At 46.8% G+C, this 18,701-nt stretch overlaps 1 protein-coding gene across 2 annotated transcripts in view; it reads right to left on the reverse strand.

Annotated features, from left to right (window-relative positions):
* Positions 1-8,708: 8,708 nt before the first annotated feature.
* The window catches only part of ZBED4 (zinc finger BED-type containing 4), a 55,366-nt gene continuing 45,373 nt past the window's right edge, over positions 8,709-18,701 (reverse strand). For both annotated transcript variants that reach the window (XM_020982942.2, XM_020982943.2), the window contains one exon: positions 8,709-13,955. In XM_020982942.2, coding sequence (XP_020838601.1) covers positions 10,082-13,606 — 3,525 coding nt within the window. In that variant the 5' untranslated portion in view covers positions 13,607-13,955 and the 3' untranslated portion in view covers positions 8,709-10,081. The remainder of the gene's footprint in view (positions 13,956-18,701) is intronic.

An 18,701-nucleotide genomic window follows, 5' to 3' on the forward strand; every position in this document is an offset into this window, starting at 1 on the left:
CCCGGGAAGGGCCCGGTGTGGTCCCGCGCCCAGCCATCTGCCGGACCAAACCCTGTGGCCCGAGAGGTTGGAATAGAGCGGCCGGCCCATGCTGCAGGGGTGGCCAGGCTGTCCTCCTGGTGCTGACCCAGACCTAAGGATGCTCCCTGGAAGGGCCCAGCCGGACGGGAGGGCACTGAAGGTCTGGTGAGACGGGGCAGTGAGGGTGGGGCTCTCAGTCCGATCTGCCGTAGGGAGGTGGTCAGTGACAAGCCACCGCCACTAGAGCCCTGTGGGGGTTGGTGGGTTTTGACATCCGTAGGGGTCCGTGGGTTGTGTGGACCACAGTCAGAGGAGTGCAGGGGGAGGACCAGACCAAGACCAGGACTGGGGGCCGGGAGGAGGAGACCCCAGAGAGGTCAGCTTGGCGTGTCTAGAGAGGAGCCAGTGTGAGGCAGGCGGGCTGTAGAGTGACTAGGACGCACGTGGCCTCCGCCACGAGGAGCCAGGTGTTGGGAACGCTCCTTCCCTGGGACACTCGGAGGTCCCGCGGCTCCTCAAAGCTAGGATTCCCCAAAGTGGCCGCCCCCGGCGCCCAGAGGTCCTGTGGGGCTTTCTGAAGGGAGGGAGAAGGTGGAGAGAGCAGGATTGGCATCTGGGCCAGGCTGTCCCCCCCCCAGTGGACTGGGCAGCTTGGTCCCCCTCCCCCAGGCCTCGGTTTGCTCATCTGTAGCTCTGGGTGACACACTGGGTCTCCTCCAGCCCGTTACTGTAGAAGTGGAGCCTTGGCTCTCGAAGAGTGGTGAGGCCCCCCAGGTCCTGACCATCTCCTCAGCAGGGCCTTCTGGATCCACACTCCAAAGCCTTTACTCATGGTCCTCCGGGGCAGCACTCACTGACAGAGTGCCTACTGTGTGCCAGTCATTGTGCTGAGTGCCAGGAAGCAAAGAGGCCAGAGGGAGGCCCTGCCCTCCAGGAGCTTACCATCTAAGGGAGCGGTTGGCACACAGATCGGAGAGCAGCCGGGGCAAGGGAGGGGCTTCTGATGTGGGGTGGGGGCGGAGAGGTGCGTATGAAGGCGGGAATGAAGGACCCCCAACCCGAGGGAGGAAAGCTGGGGCAGAGCAAGGCAGCCCCGGGCAGACGGACATCCCCCACGACCCGAGGCTCGGGACACTCCAAGTGGCGACCTTTCCCCGCGCCCACCCGCTCCCTTTGCTCCTCTTTGACGGGGAGTCTGAGGCCCTGGCTCTTCCCCTGCTACCTTTGTGACCCTGAACAGGTGCCCCACTCCAGCCTCCACTTCCTCCTCTGTAAAATGGGGGAGGGGGGCAGGGGTACACAGCCTCTGAGGTCTCTCCCAGAGGACAAAGCCCAGGTGTCGCTGGCTGCCCGTCAGCAAAGGTGCGTCCCTAAGGAGCCCTCCCGGGGCTAGGGCAGGGTGGCCGTGAGAGTGCCCACGGTGATGATCGTGGAAGATGTGCTGGGAGGAAGGGGCGGGAGACCCCAATGCGCCACAGAAACAGGAGCTGTCATCTCGGCTAGCATTCACACGGAGCTCAGGTTTGCAGAGCACTTTGCAAATATCATCTCATCGCATGCTGTCCACACCCCTGGGAGCTGAGCACTGTTATGATTCCATTTCACAGAGGAGAAAACTCAGGCAGAAGAGATGGGACTTGTCCAGGAGGCTCTGGGGCTGGGTTTGAACATGGGTTGTGCCGACTTCTGGTCCAGGCTCCTTTCTGGTTCACTGTACTACCAGATGCCTGTGTGTGCTGGCATTGAATTACTAAGGTAGAAAGTGGGGAAAATAGGGGGCAGCTCGGTGGCGCAGTGGATTGAGCACTGGCCTTGGATTCAGGAGGACCTGAGTCCAAATGCGGCCTCAGACACATAACACTTACTAGCCGTGTGACTCTGGGCAAGTCACTTAACCCCATTGCCTAGCCAAAAAACACAAAGAGTGGGGAAAATAACAAAATGAACCTTGATCCAGGCCTTGGGGCGCTCACAGAGGCCATGAGGACCAAAGAATTCCACATGGGGCTTTTCTGTTCTAAGACTGGAAGTAAAACAAGGGGAAGAGGCCACTAGGATTTGAGCTAAGCCTCGAAGGGTGGGCAGAATTTCAGCTGGTGGGCAAAGCGGGTGGTGGGGGCGGGAGTTAACCCCAGCTGTGGATCCAGCCCCAGGGGAAGTGATGACATTGTTTGGGGTCTGGTTAATGTTCACTGAGCCATCTTACACCCCACACCCACTGTGCCCAGCCATGTGCTGGGGTTTGCTGGGGAAAGGCTCACAACAGCCCGTCTTGGAGACAGTGAGAAAACTGTCTGTCCCATCTCTGTTTCTGAACCGTAAGATAAATGATTTTCCCACCAAATCTTTAGTGCTGTCCCCACGCCTGGAAGGTTGTGTCTCCCCCAGCACAGCCCTCCTCTAGGTCCGTGGGGTCTCGCCTACTGCTCTTCTCGTTGGTGCTGTCAGCACTTTTTTATGCCTTCCTGTAGCCCTTGGCCTGGACTAGGAGGAGGCACCATCTGTGGTGAAAAAAATGCTTTTGAAAATCTTTCGAGGTGTTTTCCTTGTCTTCTGGTTCATAAATACAAGACAATTGGGAGGCAGTAAGGCTGGAAGGATCAGAATTCTCCTGTAGGACGCCATACTTGGGTTGAGCGTCAGAGGAAGCCACGGACTTCAGGAGGTGGTGGGGAGAAGGGGATGCCTTCCAGGGGTGGGGTCAGTCCATGTGCAAGGACTGAGACTGGACACGGAGGGTCACGGGGAGGACAACAAGAGGCCAGTCTGGCTGCAGCGTAGAGGACAAGAGGGGGACAAAATGCGTAATAAACCAGGGGCAGCAGGGCAGCAGCCAATTTGTGGGAGGCCTTCCATTCCAAAGAGGAATTTCTATTTGGCCACAGGGGTAATAATAATAGTGAGCGTTTACATAACGCTTTAAGGTTGGTAAAACGCTTCACAAATTTTCTTACTGAATTCTCAAAGCAATCCTAGGAGGCTGGATATTATGATCCCAGTTTTACAGATGGGGAAACTAAAGCAGACAGGTGCAATGACTTGTCCAGGGTCACAGAGCTAGTTTGAATTCCCATCTTTCTGATTCCAGGTCTAGTGCTATCCATCTTACCACCCAGTCGCCTCTCCTAGGCAATATGGAGTCTCTGGTGCTTACTAAGAGGGGGAAAAAAATCACCATGGCTTTGGGTCATTGGTTGCTAATCCAGGGCCACTGCTACCAGCACCAATGACATGAGTCCAAATCTTTCCTTTCACAGGTCACAAGGGGGAGGAGACACAGTCACCCTCCCTCCCTCTCCCCCCTCCCCAACCCACAATCCATTCTTTGTGAAGGACGTGGCTAGGGCTGCCCCACCCCCTGGGCTGGTCTGCTGCACCCCAAAAGCCAGGACCCACTGGGCAAGGCTGATTGTCTTTTTTTGGTTTTGTTTTATAAAGCTTGTATTTCTGCTTCTATCGATAAAATAATGAAAGTGACTGTGCTAGCTGAAATCTAGCAACAATTACACACCCCTCCCCGTTTTCATTGCCAAAACGGGAAATAATTGTAAATGGGAGTGCAGAGGCTGATTGTCTTTGGCCAAGAACAGACCTTTCTGGGTCTGGCCTCTTCTGATTTCTTTATTCAGTAACCCAAGGGTTATCTTCCTCCCGAACTCAGCAAGGAAAGGCTTGGTTTTTTTTGTTTGCTTGTTTTACCTGGCTTATATTGATTAATTCAAGCGAAGTCTTAGGAACCGTCCAGGCTAAGTAGACACTGTACATTGACTGATTCAGTGACTCAAAGAGGCATTTTCATCTGATAGATGACAGTATATGGGCATCAGTTACATAAATTTGGGTTGAGAGTTGCAGGACACAGCTCTTATGCTAGAGATTATAGAGCATCTGGACAGAGAGGAAATAAATGTGTTGAGGAACCACCAGGAGCTTGGCAAAGGGTACGATACAACAGTGACCCATAAGGTCAGCTACTCAGATGCAGTGGGAGCTCTCTCTTTATCCCAAAATGGGAGTAACTAGTTAACTACCTGACTTGCCTTAACCACAATTTCATTTTTTAAACAGTGCAGGAACCAGCAAGGGGAAACTATTCTGGATATGAGTCTCACAGGGAAGTGAAAGCTGGTGTAGAAATCATGAAAGCCAATTTAAAACTCAAAAGCATATGGAAGTGATTGTTGAAAACTAAAAATAAATTATAAAAAAAAATTATGAAAGTCTTGGAGGTGAGGGACCACTCCCTCCTAGAATTGTGATTGAGAGGAGGAAAACTAGGCGTGGTCTGATAAATATCCAAGATTGGGGAGAAAACATCAAAGGTCGAGAGGAAAGATAGAGCAAAATTCTACAGGGAAAATCAGTCCAGACTCTCAAAAATCCAATTCTGAAAGCCCAAAGAAAACAGTTCTGATGAAGAGGAAAGAATAGACCAGTGTGGATGCCAACGGGGCATCCCAACAGAGCTTAAATGTGATAGGCAAAAAAGATGGTCAAGAGTGGCATAATCTTATAAATACAGTGTTGGGACAGAAGATGGGAGGGTCAGCGCTGGAGGGCTCATGGAAAGATGAGCACACTAATGCATCGCTGGTGGAGCTGTTAAAGGGTACAACCATTCTGGAAAGCAATGAGGAATTCTGCAAATAAGGTGGCAGAATAGGCCCATAACCTTCAGCTCAAAGATTGCACTGCTAGGCACAAATCCCAAGTAGGTTATTGATAAAAACAGGCTCCAGATACACTGAAAATATTTATAGCAGTAATTTTGTATGTTAGAAGTGAAAACAAAGTAGATGACCAGGACTGTGGAATGATGAAACAGACTGTGGCACACGAATGTAATGGAAACTCACGGCGCTGTAAGAAGTGACAAACATGGTAAGAACAGAAGCACAAAGTGAAGTGAGCAGAGCCAGGAAGATTCCATACAGCGACTACAGCAAAGCAAATAAAAAAGCAAACCATCGCGCCTGAATGTTGCAAAATTATAAAGAATGAGCACGTCTCGGAGCAGAGGTGTCAGAAGGTGCCTTTTCCCACTCCTTCAGAGAGGTGAGGATCTGCAGGTGTGCAGCACCGTCTATGATGGCAGGGGGGTTTGACCGTGTTGAATGATTCTACTGAAAGTTTTTCTCTGCCTCCTTTTTTTTGTTATAAGGGATGATTTTCTGGGGAGATTTAATCAATCTGAATATTTAAAATATTAATAAAAAGCCTATTTTAAAAATACCATCAGAAAAAAAATACAAATACCGTCGATAGTCCTAAAACTCAGAATGAGCTGAGGGAAGCTAGGGACATCAACAAACAAGGGGTGGGTTTGGTTTTTGTTTTCAAAGCCCTACTGGAGGAAAGGGGAGAACAAGATGGTGGCAGAGCCGCTCAGATGTCATTACTTCTGGGTTTTGCTGCCAAGGAAACAGGAGACCCCAAATAGCCAGCTAATCCCCACAGTGAGGAAGGAGATAGTGAGAGCGCATCCAGCTGCCCAGGATGAGGCTGAGTCACCGGGCCACGATGAAGGCCTTCCTCGGGACTGAAAGACCGACTGTGGTTGCTGACCTGATGTCAGTAACAGCTGAAAGGCTGAAGAGAATGAGCCTGGCGTCACAAGTCCAAGGAAGCGCAAATACCATAATCTGGGGGAAGAAAATAGAATCTTCGAATTACAGGCCAATGAGCTGGTCTTGTCCTGATAAAATTCGAGAATTAAGCAGATGGCTGAGGAACTTCTATAAAACACAAGTTGTTTATGGAGGCAGCTAGGTCTGGAGTCAGGAAGACTCGAGTTCAAATCTAACCTCAAACACTTACTAGGTCTGTGACCCAGGGCAAGTCACTTTAAGCTCAGTGCCCTCAACTGTAAAATGGGGATAAAGCTCCTCCCTGCCACGGTTGTGAGGATTAAATGAAATCTTTGTAAAGCACTTCACACAACACAGAACATGTGGTAGGTGCTACATAAATGCTTATTCCCGCTCTCTGTGTCCCTATTTTCCTATCTGTAAAATGAGTGTAATGATAGCACCTAGCTCCCAAAGCTGATGTGAGAATCAATGAGATGATGTTCCTAAAATATGTAGCACCATGCCTGGCAACACAGCTGGTGCTTAATAAATGCTTGCTTTGGCTTGTGGGTCTCACAAAGAGCCATCAAGTCTTTGCCCAGAACAGGTCATGCCAGAATATTCATTTTCTTTTCTGTCAGGATAACTGAAGCAGTGTCAAGCGAAGGACCAGAGACACAGCTTACCTAGATGTTTGACAAATGCAGTATTGTGTAAAGTAGCTTACGCTATGCTTCTGAGAAAGACAGATACGGATTAGGTGGTGAGGAAGCTACATCAGTTCTGACTCGATTCAATGGCTGGACCCAATGAGTAGCTAATATGGATGCAATGGCAACACGTCTCTGGGGAAGTACCCCAGGGATCTATGCTGGTCTTCCAAGTCTCCAGTGAAATGGCCGAAGACAGAGATGGCATGCTTACCATGTTTGCTCATGCAGGAAAGACCGCTAATCCAATGGTTGAGCGGGTCAGAATCCTAACAGGCTTAAATACTTAACCCAGTAAGAAGAAATTCGGTTATGCTAAGGAAGTGACTAAAATGCCCATTCCTGTTGACCCAGAGATTCCCACGGCCAGGTATGTACCCCAAGAAGGTCAAAACATAACTCCCATGTGCCCCCAGATCCTTGTGGATCATCAGTTGGGGAATGGCTAAACAAATTATGGTGCATGAATGTAATGGAGTATTTCTGTGCCCTAAGAAATGATGACTGTAGATCACAGAGAAGTAGGACAATTAGGGTTAGAGGTCAAAGTGAAGTGAAGTCAACTCAACCAGGAAAGCCATAATGATTAATCACAACATAAGTGGAAAGAAAACCTGAGCAGTACACAAGTGGAATGACAGTGATCCCCCTGCCCTTCCCTCTTCTTGCAGAGGTGAGGGACTGTGGGTGTGGAGTTCTTGTTTGCATATCCTATCAGACTCCCTAAGGTGGTGAGTAGTTTTGCTGACTGCTGTTTTCCCCTCTGTTTTCATTTTTTAAAATTTTTTGCCGCAGGAGAAGGCCATCTAGATAGGGATAAGGGGAAGGATATATTTAGAGAAGATAAGGTAAAATAAAAGTTATCCTTTTTTTGAAGATGAAATTCAATAGGGATTCAGTATTAGGGGGTTCAAAAATCATCTTCCCAAGTGTAAGACAGAGGAGGCTCGATTAGACATGGCTGTCTGAAAAAGAAGAGTTTTCATGGATCGCAAGTCCAATGAGTTGGCAGTGTGGTGGCATCCCAAGACGCCATCCTGACGTCCATTAAGAAGTGTCGCTTCCAGGCTTGCCCCTTGAAAGGTCTTCCGTCCTAGTCAGACCCCATCTGGAGACTTGTGTTCAAGCACTGGGTGTTACGGCTTAGAAGGGCCATTTATCACCTGGACGGTCTCCAGAGGACAGTGACAGGAACTGGAAACCGTTATGTTTGGAAGTGGGGGTGGGGACAGTAGGAGTTTTCAAGCAGAACCAGGAGAACCCGAAGTAATGGGTGGCAATAGTGGGCTCCCTCACTGGAGGTCTGCGAGCCAAGGCGGGATGACCAGACTGGTGGGGTTTCCTCTGGAGTAGATGACCACCAAGGTGCCTTCCACCTGGAGTTTTGTCTCTGAATTGACTGCGGTGGGGGCCACTGGAGGACAGCTACTTTACATTTTCGTTTGACAGAGGAAGGACAGGGGTCTTCAACGGGTTATTTTTTTTACATTTCTTATTCTGCTGTTATTTTCTTCTTAGTGGGCCCAGTTGACAGGAACCCACTAAGTGTCTCTGCCCTCGACACCAGCCTGGGCATGCCTGAACAAGGGGGACCACTGAGGCGGGCTGAGCCAGAAGGCTAGCTGGCTGTGAGCAGCACAGTTTTCCAGGTCTGGAGTCACCATTCCCTCTCTTGAGCTGGCTTAGATTTCTTGGACATCTGCAGCTGTCTGGCTAGTCAAGTTGAGTGTAAGGTGCTTGGTAGCCAGCTGCTTTCTGCAGGATCATGACTTGGTCCATGGCCTATCCCAACATCTCTGTGACATGGAGGCCAGGTGATGAGACAGCAGATGCCAAACCGCTGGACGGCCTGGGTGAGGAAGGCCCCGCCAGACAGGCTCCCAAGAAGCCCCCAGGACAAGGGCACACTTGTGTACTACACCTTAACCTGGCCCTCACCCCCCACCTCCCCAGTCAGACCATATTTTAGCCAATCACTCCCCTGGAGGGAGCTTGTGCCCGGTTGAGACCCTTCTGCACAAATACTAATTCCGTATCATCATTTTTCAAACACACACACAAACTTCAGGTCTTCTCACCCCTCTCTGCTTAGTATGGTTTTGGGAGGGATGTTAGCTGTATATCCTAACTTGTTTCTCATGCTCATATTTATCTGAGGTAGGTTCACTTTCCTTCCATCTTCAGGATTGAGAGAAGGATCAGTTTTCTTCCCCTGAGGAAGGGTATCCCTGCCCAGAGCTCCCCAGCACAGGGCACAGAGAGCTATCAAGAATGGTAACTGACTGCCTGGCATATTGAGTTTCAATCTGGAATCAAGTTAGACTTTGATAGTACACGGGAATGGGGTATAATGGTTCGGTTACACAAACTGTTTGCACTTAGAAATAAAAGGGTTCGCCAGCACTAGAAAATTGCAAATAAAATGTTTAATTTCAGAAACTGAGTTCACCATTTATAAATACACTAAAACATAGTAAATGCAAAAATTAGATTAGGCAAAGGTACAGTATTTTAACAAAACTACAACTTTTCTAAAAGTTCATAGGCAAATGAGTGACTTATTACCCCCCAAATATTTCATCTAAAAACTGAAATGAGAAATTGACCCCTTTTCTAGATGTTAAAACAAAAATAATATTGAGAACATACTGTCCAAAGAAAACCTGACTACTTTTACTTCATTCTGATGTCTTAGGATTCTAAAATCTCCCATGTGCCTGCTGAATCATCCCTAGGTACATTTAAAAAGACTAAGCAGTGCTCCACGTCTATAAGGCTACTCTTGTGAAGGGAATACAGTAATCGGCTTTCTACAACAGATTCTTATGCATTCAGTGGACTCGGATCTGACACCAGGAGCCTCATAAACAACAGAGGATACACAAAGTGGATTTTAAAGGCTTCACCATCAATTAACTGAGCTTCTGCTGTAGATATCTTGCCATCTTATGCACTGTGTTAAATAACATAAGCATGAATTCACAAACCTTGGTGAAAATACCAAGCAGCTTATATAAATACTCAGAATAGTTCTGAAGTTCAAGGACAAATGTAAAACCTGAATAAAAAACACAAAAAAACAAACACAAAAACCAATGGGAAGTTTCTTTAGAGATCCCTGTATAACAGATATTCCATAATACCTCTCACTTTAGTTGCGTGTTCGAATACTAAACATTTCCCATGCTAGTAAGCGGCTCCCCCCGTCTGGCTTGTTTGCACCCTCCCGCCATCTGAGAGCCGGCGGTCAACAACTGCTTAGGAAAGGATGGCTTTGACCTCCACCTCTGAAACCCAGCTTCCACCGGACAGCTCTAAAAGTGGCTCTGCTGCCCTAAGAGCAAAGATGAACTAAAATACAGTACCTGGTTCATGGTTTTTACATACTTGAATAAAAAAACCCTACAGAGTCAAACTGTGTCCATCTCTCTCTCTCTGTTTTGCCATTCTATTAAAACAAATAACTGACATCCCCCCTTAAAAGTTTACAGTTATGGATTAAAACCTAATAGTCATATTTTATAATTTGACAAGACAGACTCTACCTAGTGTGGACTTCTTAAAAAAACATATATACACCATCTGGCCTGAAGAACTATGGATAAGGCACATGTAGACATTGGATTGAAAGCTGGAGAGTGGCGCTAACCTTGGAATCAGGGTCACTGATTGGATGTCATACATGGCCCCTACGTGGAGCGACTCAACCATCCCAGTCACAAAGACAGTGAATGTTCAGTAGGCGTCAATCGCTTGAATCTGGCAGCTTGTTCATTCGTTTCAATACTGAAAGTATATTAAAGGAAGATTTACTTTCAAAAAGATCAGTTTTTCAAAGTGTTCCATCATGAGCCTGGACTGGCTAAAGCTGCTGTTTTCACTGGATGTATTGCTGAACAGTCTTTCCGAAGGAACGATGCTTGGGGGACAGCCCAAGAACCTGACGGCCAGCTTGGCCAGGGACGGCCAGGACGACTTCTTTAAATTCCAGTACGTTAGGGGGTCACAGTTGTGTTCGAGCACCTCTTCCTCCAAGTAGGCAAGCACCATTTCTTCTGGCAGCTTTGTCTTGTCTTTTAGATCTTTTTTTTTAAGCTTGGCCATAAGTGACCAGAGGCTGTCCTCTCCAACAGAGTTTGTAGATGGTGAACCTATATCACACCCATTGGAAACAGGTTTATCATCTGAGGTAGAACTCAATATTTCTAGTTCCCTGATTAAATCTTGCCTGTACTGTTCAGCCTCCTCTTCTGTAAATAAGGAAGCTTTATAACGGGGGTCCAAAAGCGTAGCAAAAATGTACCTTGGGTCATGAAGGGTAGAGGATAATCTACTTACCATTGCTTCTTTCAAAGACTTCAACATGGTGTCAATGCCCATTGTTTCCTCAAACAGCATTTCTATTTTCCTATTGAGAATGTGAATCATCGGGATGACCTGGCTCAGCGTGGACACGTGTGCACTCATCTCCCGACTCGCGGCCTCAAAGGGCTTCAAGGCGTGGCACACAGACTGCATGACTTCCCACTGGTCACAGCTGATTTGCTCGCGGAAGCCGCATTCGATGGACATCTCGTCAATTGCCCTCTTCTGCTCAATGAGGCGCTCGAGCATGTGGAAGGACGTATTCCATCTGGACGGAACGTCCTGAATAAGATGGTGCGGAGGCAGCGCGTATTCTTTCTGCAACTCAGCAAGTTTCTCTTTTGCCTTTGCTGACCGATGCACCCGTTCACAGATTTTCCTAGCGATGCTAAGTAAGTTCTGAACCATCCTCTGACTTTTAATAGCCTCATTGACGATCAGATTAATCGTGTGACCAAAACACGGCACACTGGAGTGTTCCCCTTCATTTAATGTTTTCCCAATGCTCTGATTATCAGTCACGGTAATCCCAATCTGAAGGCCAACCGAGGTGACCCAGGCTTCCCACCAATATTCCAGCTGCTTCTGAACACTGACCCCACTGTAGTCACAATCCACCTGGGACACGTTTAAAAGTGCGGAGCAGTGGTAGTCTTCACAATGGGGCCGGACTGACGACTCAAACGTGACCCAGTGTGCAGTGAGGGTGAGATACTCCCGAGTCTGGCTACTCATCCAGATCCCGGAGGTGAAATGGATCACGCCACTCTCAGCTTCTTTAAGATGGGAAACAATGATCTGCTTCACATTATCGTACATATCTGGGATTGCGGTCCTAGAAAAGTAAGATGGCGCAGGTAAAGAATATTGAGGTTGCAAGTATTCAAGCAGCCTGTTAAAGCCAATATTGTCTACAAAAGAATATGGCTGAAGGTCAAGTGCAATCATTTCTGCTACAAGACTTGTGATTTTTTTGGCAACTGGGTGAGAGTCAGAAAACTTTTCATTGGTTTCGTCCAAGGACGATGATCCTAGTAACTCTGTGCTCAGGGGCACACGCATCTCGGCAGCAGAGGGCAACACTGTCTCTGAGGCGTCATTTTTCAGCACGTTGCCATGAAACCGTTGTAAATGTCTTAGAAGGCAACTGGTACCCAGATTGGTTGGCTTCTTTCCCCTGCTTATTGTACGTCCACAGTGCAAACATACTACTTTTGTTGAGTCTGCTGAACAAATGGAAAAATGATTCCACAGTTTTGAGGTCTTTTTGCTATTAACAGGAAAGATCACTTGATTATCATTCGTAACCATCGTTGGCAAGTCGGTCAATTTGGAGGAGGAACATTCTGCAGAAGCCAAAGTGGCATAAGGAGAATTTGCCAAACTAGCATCAATGAAGCTCTTCTGGTTCCCAATCACTTCTGGATGACGCCTGTACAGATGCCTCATCAAACAACTTGTACCAACATCACCCTTTTTCCCACGACTAATCATACAACTACAATATCTGCAGACTGCTTTCAAGTTGTCCGTGGGAGACAGCGAAAAATGATGCCAAACTTCAGACTTCAGTCTTTTCATTATCTTTTTATTTTGCTGAAAAACAGTGCCCGGCTCAAATATTAAGGTACTCAATGCATCCCCCTGCTTCTCGGGAGAAGACACCAGGGATGCTTCCCCGATGTCATCAGAAGATGACAGGACAGACACGTCTTCCATTAAAGCATCTCCAGGATTGAGATGAGAGTGGATTTCTTCCGCTAGCCTATCAGGAGAAGAGGAGGCTGAGGGTGACTCTTTCACTAACTTTCCTGGAGAAGATGCCACAGAGTTCAGCTCTCCCTCCGAGGGCAGTAAAGAAGGCAACAGTGTTGGGGGAGCGGAATAAAGAGGTGGTATGCTTGTCCCTCCTCCGTTCTCTTGCAAAACAATTGAGCGATGGGCCCTCCACATGTGTCTTATCAAACAGCTCGTCCCCAGATCTTTCCCGTTCTTCCCTCTACTAAACTCATTCATGCAGTGGATGCAGACGGCTTTAGAGTTGTCTAGAGGAGACAGATAAAAATGCTTCCAGACAGCAGACCTTCTCCGGGACCCTGATGCGCTCTTCGGGACGGCCACGCTCTTTTCTGCTACGTTCTCCACAGCTTCCTCGTACTGGGCGCTGGCCAGGTGGGGAGAGGAGGCCACCAGGGCTTCTTCTTTGTGGTATTTCTCCGAGATGGACAAGTCGGACGACATTTCTTCAGAAGAAACGACGGAGCCAGATTCCTCCACGACAGAGCGGTCTGGGGAGGGCATCTTGGAAGCGATCTTCTTGACCAGTTTTATAGGTGACAAGACGGTGCTCAGGTCGCCGACGTCCGCAGGCTGTGGAGGGAGGAGTAGGGATGGAGATGGAAAGGAGGCGATGCTGGGCACGCTCCCGTTTTCCTGAATGAGCACGGTGGGGTGGGCCCTTCGCACGTGTCTCATCAGGCAGCTGGTACTCAGGTCCTTCTCATTCTTACCCCGACTGAATTCCTTCATACAGTACATACATATTGCTTTAGTGCTATCCCGAGGAGAAATGAAGAAGTGATTCCAAGCTGGAGACTTTTTCCTGGAGCTTATATTTCTGCTGGAAAGAAGGCTCTGCGCCACAGCTTCCATTGCCACATCGTACAGTGTGCTGCTGTACTGTGAAAATAAAGAGCCATACTCCTCCTCGTTGTCAGGAGAAGAGTATTTCCCAGGGTGACGACTGCTACGGCTTTTTCCTTTGAATTCTGCTTGTTCGTCGCTGCTGTCCGTCTGTCTCACATCCTGTTGCTCACTTTTAAAATCCATTCTTTCCAAACTATGGTTCATCATGTTATCTTCGGGTTCTACTTTAAAATTTATTTTATCTAACACAAAACTATTATCCATTTTTGGACATGTTTCCTGATTCTTATCCATGATTGACAGTGATTATTCTGGCTGTATCATTGTATGGTAATAACTTAGGAGGACAATTTGATCCAAAGAACAGAGTTTGTGCAAGAGCACAAACGTCCAATCTTCAGTCTTTTGTAACGTGGCTGTTTTTGCAAACAGGATTCATTTTCCACTCTTACTGAAAACTTGCAGACACAACTCAGTCTCTTTGAGAGCAGATCATCACAGGGCCCAAGTCACCGTTCTGAGCCTCTTGAGTACAAATGCTCCATGCTGTGAACATAAGCGTGGGCCGCGATGGTTCAGCTTCTCTTCTCAAGGTCAGAATCTCGTTCATCTTGAAAATGTAAACATGATCCTTTTGTGTCACCTGTAAATCAAAGATGAAATCAAAGTAAATACTAAATTGGATCAAACCTGAAAATCTCCATTGTTCTATAACAAACACATAAGACATAATTCTTAGGTAACTCCTCCAAACCGCAGAGGAGAATTAAACCAGGGGACGTGTTCTTCCATTTTAACTTTCTGCATCTCATTAAGTAAAGTCTAGGAAAAAAGCACTAATACAATGTCATGAATCTGCCAAACAGAAGAGATTCTTTAAACTTCAAACCTCATGGTTGAAAGCTGGGAAAGATGTGGTGTATGAACTGATGCAAAGTGAAGAAAGCAGAACCAGAAGAATAATATGCAAATATAAAGATGACAATGATCTCTATGGATACAATATTAAAAAGCAAACACACTCAAGTCAAAGACAACAAACAATGTTGGCTCCAAAACAAAACACCACATTCTTCCTTCTGCTGAACAAATGGTAAACTACAAAACTGGAAACTGAGGGGCACCATTAGTCATCATTACACCATCAGGCAACTGGCCTTAGCTCTCTTTTTTTATGGGGAAGGTAGTATGTGTGAGGGGGGAAGGGGGGGCAGAGATTAGGTAAGGTTTTGACAAAACAAAAGGCACCAATTAAAAAAAAAACAATAAAAAGAATAAACATCACGCCAAACACTCAAAAATCCACTGATAAAGGAGATGGAAAACAAGGACAGCCATAGCCCCGAACTGTACATTCTGACCAAGAATTTATGCTCTCCCGTGGTCTGTGAAAATCTGAGCAGAGATGTTAGCAAGAGCTGTCATAAAATGAAGAATAACAACCTAAATGTAACTTTTCCTTAATTTATTACAATTACTGGTAAAGATTGAAACAGGACAAAACACAGAAAAATCAAAGAAGGCCCAGAAAAAACACCAGACCAAACCCCACCCACTCGGGGTACAATGCCATTAAAGCAAACAAAAGCTGAAAGCTTAACCCCCTCAAAAATAATAGCTACAGAATACCTTAGTTTATATTGAGAAAGTTTATTCATATCACAACCTCACTCTATCTTTTCTTAGAAAAGTTTCCTCCAACATGCTAAGATCCCCAATCTCTCCTCTTCTACAAAAAGACAAAAAAAAAATCTGCTTGATGCCCAAAATTACAGCTGAAAAAAAACAATAAGGAAGCCTAATCCTAGTGACAGCACCTGCAGCAAATGAACACCATTCTGACATACATATTAAATGGAGGATCTGGGGCTCAGGAGAGACACGGGATGAAATCCTGGCTTGAACACTATCTGTGTGACTTTACCTTTCTGAGTCTGTTTCTTCATCTGTAAAATCGTGATAATACTTGCATTAACTGCCTCTGAAAGTTTTTGTGAGAAAAGTACCTTGTGAAACCTTGTCAATTATTAAATGATTAACCAATCAATGATTATCAATCAATTTAATCAATGATTAAAGATCAATTATTGATTAAACTTAAGTATAGAACACAAAGATGAATAGAATGTTGTCCCTGTCCTCAAGGAACTTCCAGTCTAGTAACAGACATAAGATATGTGTATGAATAACCCTAATTCAAGGTAGACATTGTAAAAGAGACAGCCCCACCATCACCCGCCAAAGGAGGCAGAGATCATCTACAGATGGAGCCAGGGAGTAGATGGCTGGGAGAACAGCATTGCTGTGGAGGCTGAACTGATGGGACGTGGCTTCTATCCCTGAACAGGGAGAAGGAAGAAGTGAAGGACAGGGAGGATGGGAAGATGCAGCTAGTATCAAGGGCACGTGCCAAGGATGCCATTAGAGAGCTAGGGAGATCAGGAAGAAGAGAGGGAATAGCCCACTGTCTGAGAGAGGGAAGGGACCCCGGAGCCTGTCCAGGCCAATCCTCCCATGGACCACAAATCCATACAGCCATTTCCGCTTTCCCTGAGGAGCAGCCTTGTCATTTTTAAACATCTCCAACTTTCATAGAAGTTCTTCCTCCTATCAAACCAAAATGTCTCCACGTAACTTTGCCCTGCTGTTCCCAGTTCTATCACCTGAAAGCAGGCAGGACGTTCTCCTGCATAATAACAGGCCTTCAAATAGGTGACAACAGCAATTAAGATTCCACGGGCCTCAGTTTCTTCAGTAAGTGAGAGTTGGATGAGATGATGTCCCTGGCTTCTTTCTGGCTCTAAATGCCATGATCCTATCTTCCCCTAAATCTTCTCCCCTTCTAGGCTAAACATATTCACTTCTTTCAACTCATGTCCACCCAGCATGGTGGACTAGTCCCTTCATCACTCAGAAAGCCCTCATCTGGACATACTTCGGAGTTTCAACGATCACCTTAAAATCTGATACTCAAAAATAACCAGAATGCTCCAAATGTGGTCCGACTAGAGCTGAAGACAACAGAGCTATCGATCACCTGCTTTGCCTCCTAGATGATGGTTTGATGAGGGTACCCCAAGACTGAATTAAAGAAGTGGAGTGGTTAAAAGGCAGCTCATCTAAATTGCTCTAGAAAAGCGTCCCGAATGGGACTGAAATCAAAATGACAAGAAAGCCAAGAGCCAGTGGAAAATATTACCAAAAAGGCCGTGACTGTAAGAAGCATTGTAGTTGGAGCACAGCTCTGAGAGCTGACTAGGACCTGAGAAGCGACCTCGCGTGAGCCCCTCGTTTTAGACAAGAAGAGACGAGTCTCGGAGACATCTGCCTACGTCCACCCAGCACTGAAGCACCTGAGACAGGGCTGGCACCCTGGGCACCACACCACATTGCCGCTACATCAGAAAGGGCATGGAGCTCCTACATCGTGACTGCTAAAGGTCACAGAATAAGTCAGAAGAGAACCACATCAGACACTCTGCACAGTTCTGACTAAAGGGAGAGGTTCTTTTTTGGGGGGGGCGGCGCAATTGGGGTTAAGTGACTTGCCCAGGGTCACACAGCTAGTAAGTGTTAAGTGCTTAGTCTGAGGCCGGATTTGAACACAGGTACTCCTGACTTCAGGGCCGGTGCTCTATCCACTGCGCCACCTAGCTGCCCCAAAGGGAGAGGTTCTTAAAAAAACAAAGAAAAGAGAGACGATTATAAAAGTTATGACAGATAACTGCGAGGTCACTTGAGCAACAAGATGGCAGACTAGATGTTTTCTCCAATGCCTACAACCTCTCAAAACTCTCCAAAAGAGAAACAGTGCACCAAAAATGAAGTGACTTCCACTGTTTCCATAGTTTAGGACACCTAAGAATCCAAAATAAGGTTAAAAAACCAAAACAAATCAAAACCCAATCCTAGGAATTGACTCTCACTGACCCTGAGCTTAGGGTGGCTTAGGTGGTGCAGTGGAGAGAGTGCTGGGCCTGAAGTCAGGAAGACCCAAGTTAAAATCCAGCCTCAGACACTTAACAGCTATGTGACCCTGGGCAAGTCAATTCACCCTGCCTGCCTCGGTTTCCTCTTCTGCAAATGAGCTGGAGAAGGACATGGCAAACCACTCCAGTATCTTTGCCAAGAAAACCCCAAATGGGGTCACAGAGTTGGACAGGAGTCAACAGCGGCAGCAGCAGGAGCAGCAACAAAGCGGGTTCCACTCTGGGATGCGACCCGGGGGGGTTCAGCGTGTGAAGAGCCTGGGCAGTAGGAGCCCCTCGGGCCAATGGCACCTGCAGCAGGGAGAGGGCACGGACACAAGAAGACCCCATGCAAACACAGAAAAGTCAGCAGGAGGCACTGCTGGTAAGGGGCCCTTCCACGGGCCAGTGTCCAGACAACTGTAGTCCCTGACATTGTGCTGGAAGGGAGGCACGACGGAGAAGGGGGATTGAGAAGGGGAGACTTACAAGGCAGTGGCAGAAAGCATCTGGAGGGGAGACTCCAGAACGAACACCTTCAGAGACAAGGAGGAGACCAGATAACTAGAGGGGTCACGAATCAGAGAACGAGGGCCTAGAGTAAACAGACCGAGAAAATGGGTAATGAAAAGAGTGAAAGAAAGCCTGTTTGGAAAGGGGCATTAAAAAGAAGAAATTTAAAAACTAAGGACGGAACTAGCTGAAGGAGAAGAGAGAAAGGGAGATTATCAGAGGGGAAGGGGAAGACAGCTAGTGGGAACAGCGGCTCCTTAAAAAAGACTAAAGTAAAGCAACTGAAGGAACGTGACCCTGTGCTTACAGCAGAGAAGGTGAAAAACTCCTGCACGGGCAACAGTAAAGTATCCTGGATCGGAAGGGAAGTGCAAGTGGACAAATGGGAAGAGATCTTGGAATCAAGTTTCTTCAACAGGGTTTGGTAGCCAAGATATATAAACAATAAGCAAATACGATGAGTAGCCATTCCCTAGTGGATGAATGGCCCAAAGGATGCGAACAGTTCTCAAAAAAACTTCAAAGCATTCACAACTGTGGTGAATAACTAATGACTGAGGAAATAGCCCAAGGTATACAATTTATTAGTAAAACATGCTATAATAAAAAGATCAATGGACTTTCCAGTCCCAGTTCAAAGACCTTGAATAAAGAGTAAGGCAGATTTTTATATATTGAAAACAATTCATCAAAGAAGACCAATTAATTAAAAGAAAACAATACCAAGATACAAGCCAGGACACATTAGGTCATCTGATTTCTAATGGAGGAAAGATTAGAGACTTTCCGAGGTGGGAGGGGGAAACAAAGAGGGACAATTCCCTGAAACCACAAACAGCCTTGTCCCCCTCCTCTCCAGTGTCTGTCAACAATCAAAGGAACATGGAACTGACTGGCCAGTACAGGGC

This window comes from Phascolarctos cinereus, unplaced genomic scaffold, assembly GCF_003287225.1.
Source record: "Phascolarctos cinereus isolate Bilbo 61053 unplaced genomic scaffold, phaCin_HiC Scaffold_1;HRSCAF=81, whole genome shotgun sequence".
NCBI classification, from domain to species: domain Eukaryota; kingdom Metazoa; phylum Chordata; class Mammalia; order Diprotodontia; family Phascolarctidae; genus Phascolarctos; species Phascolarctos cinereus.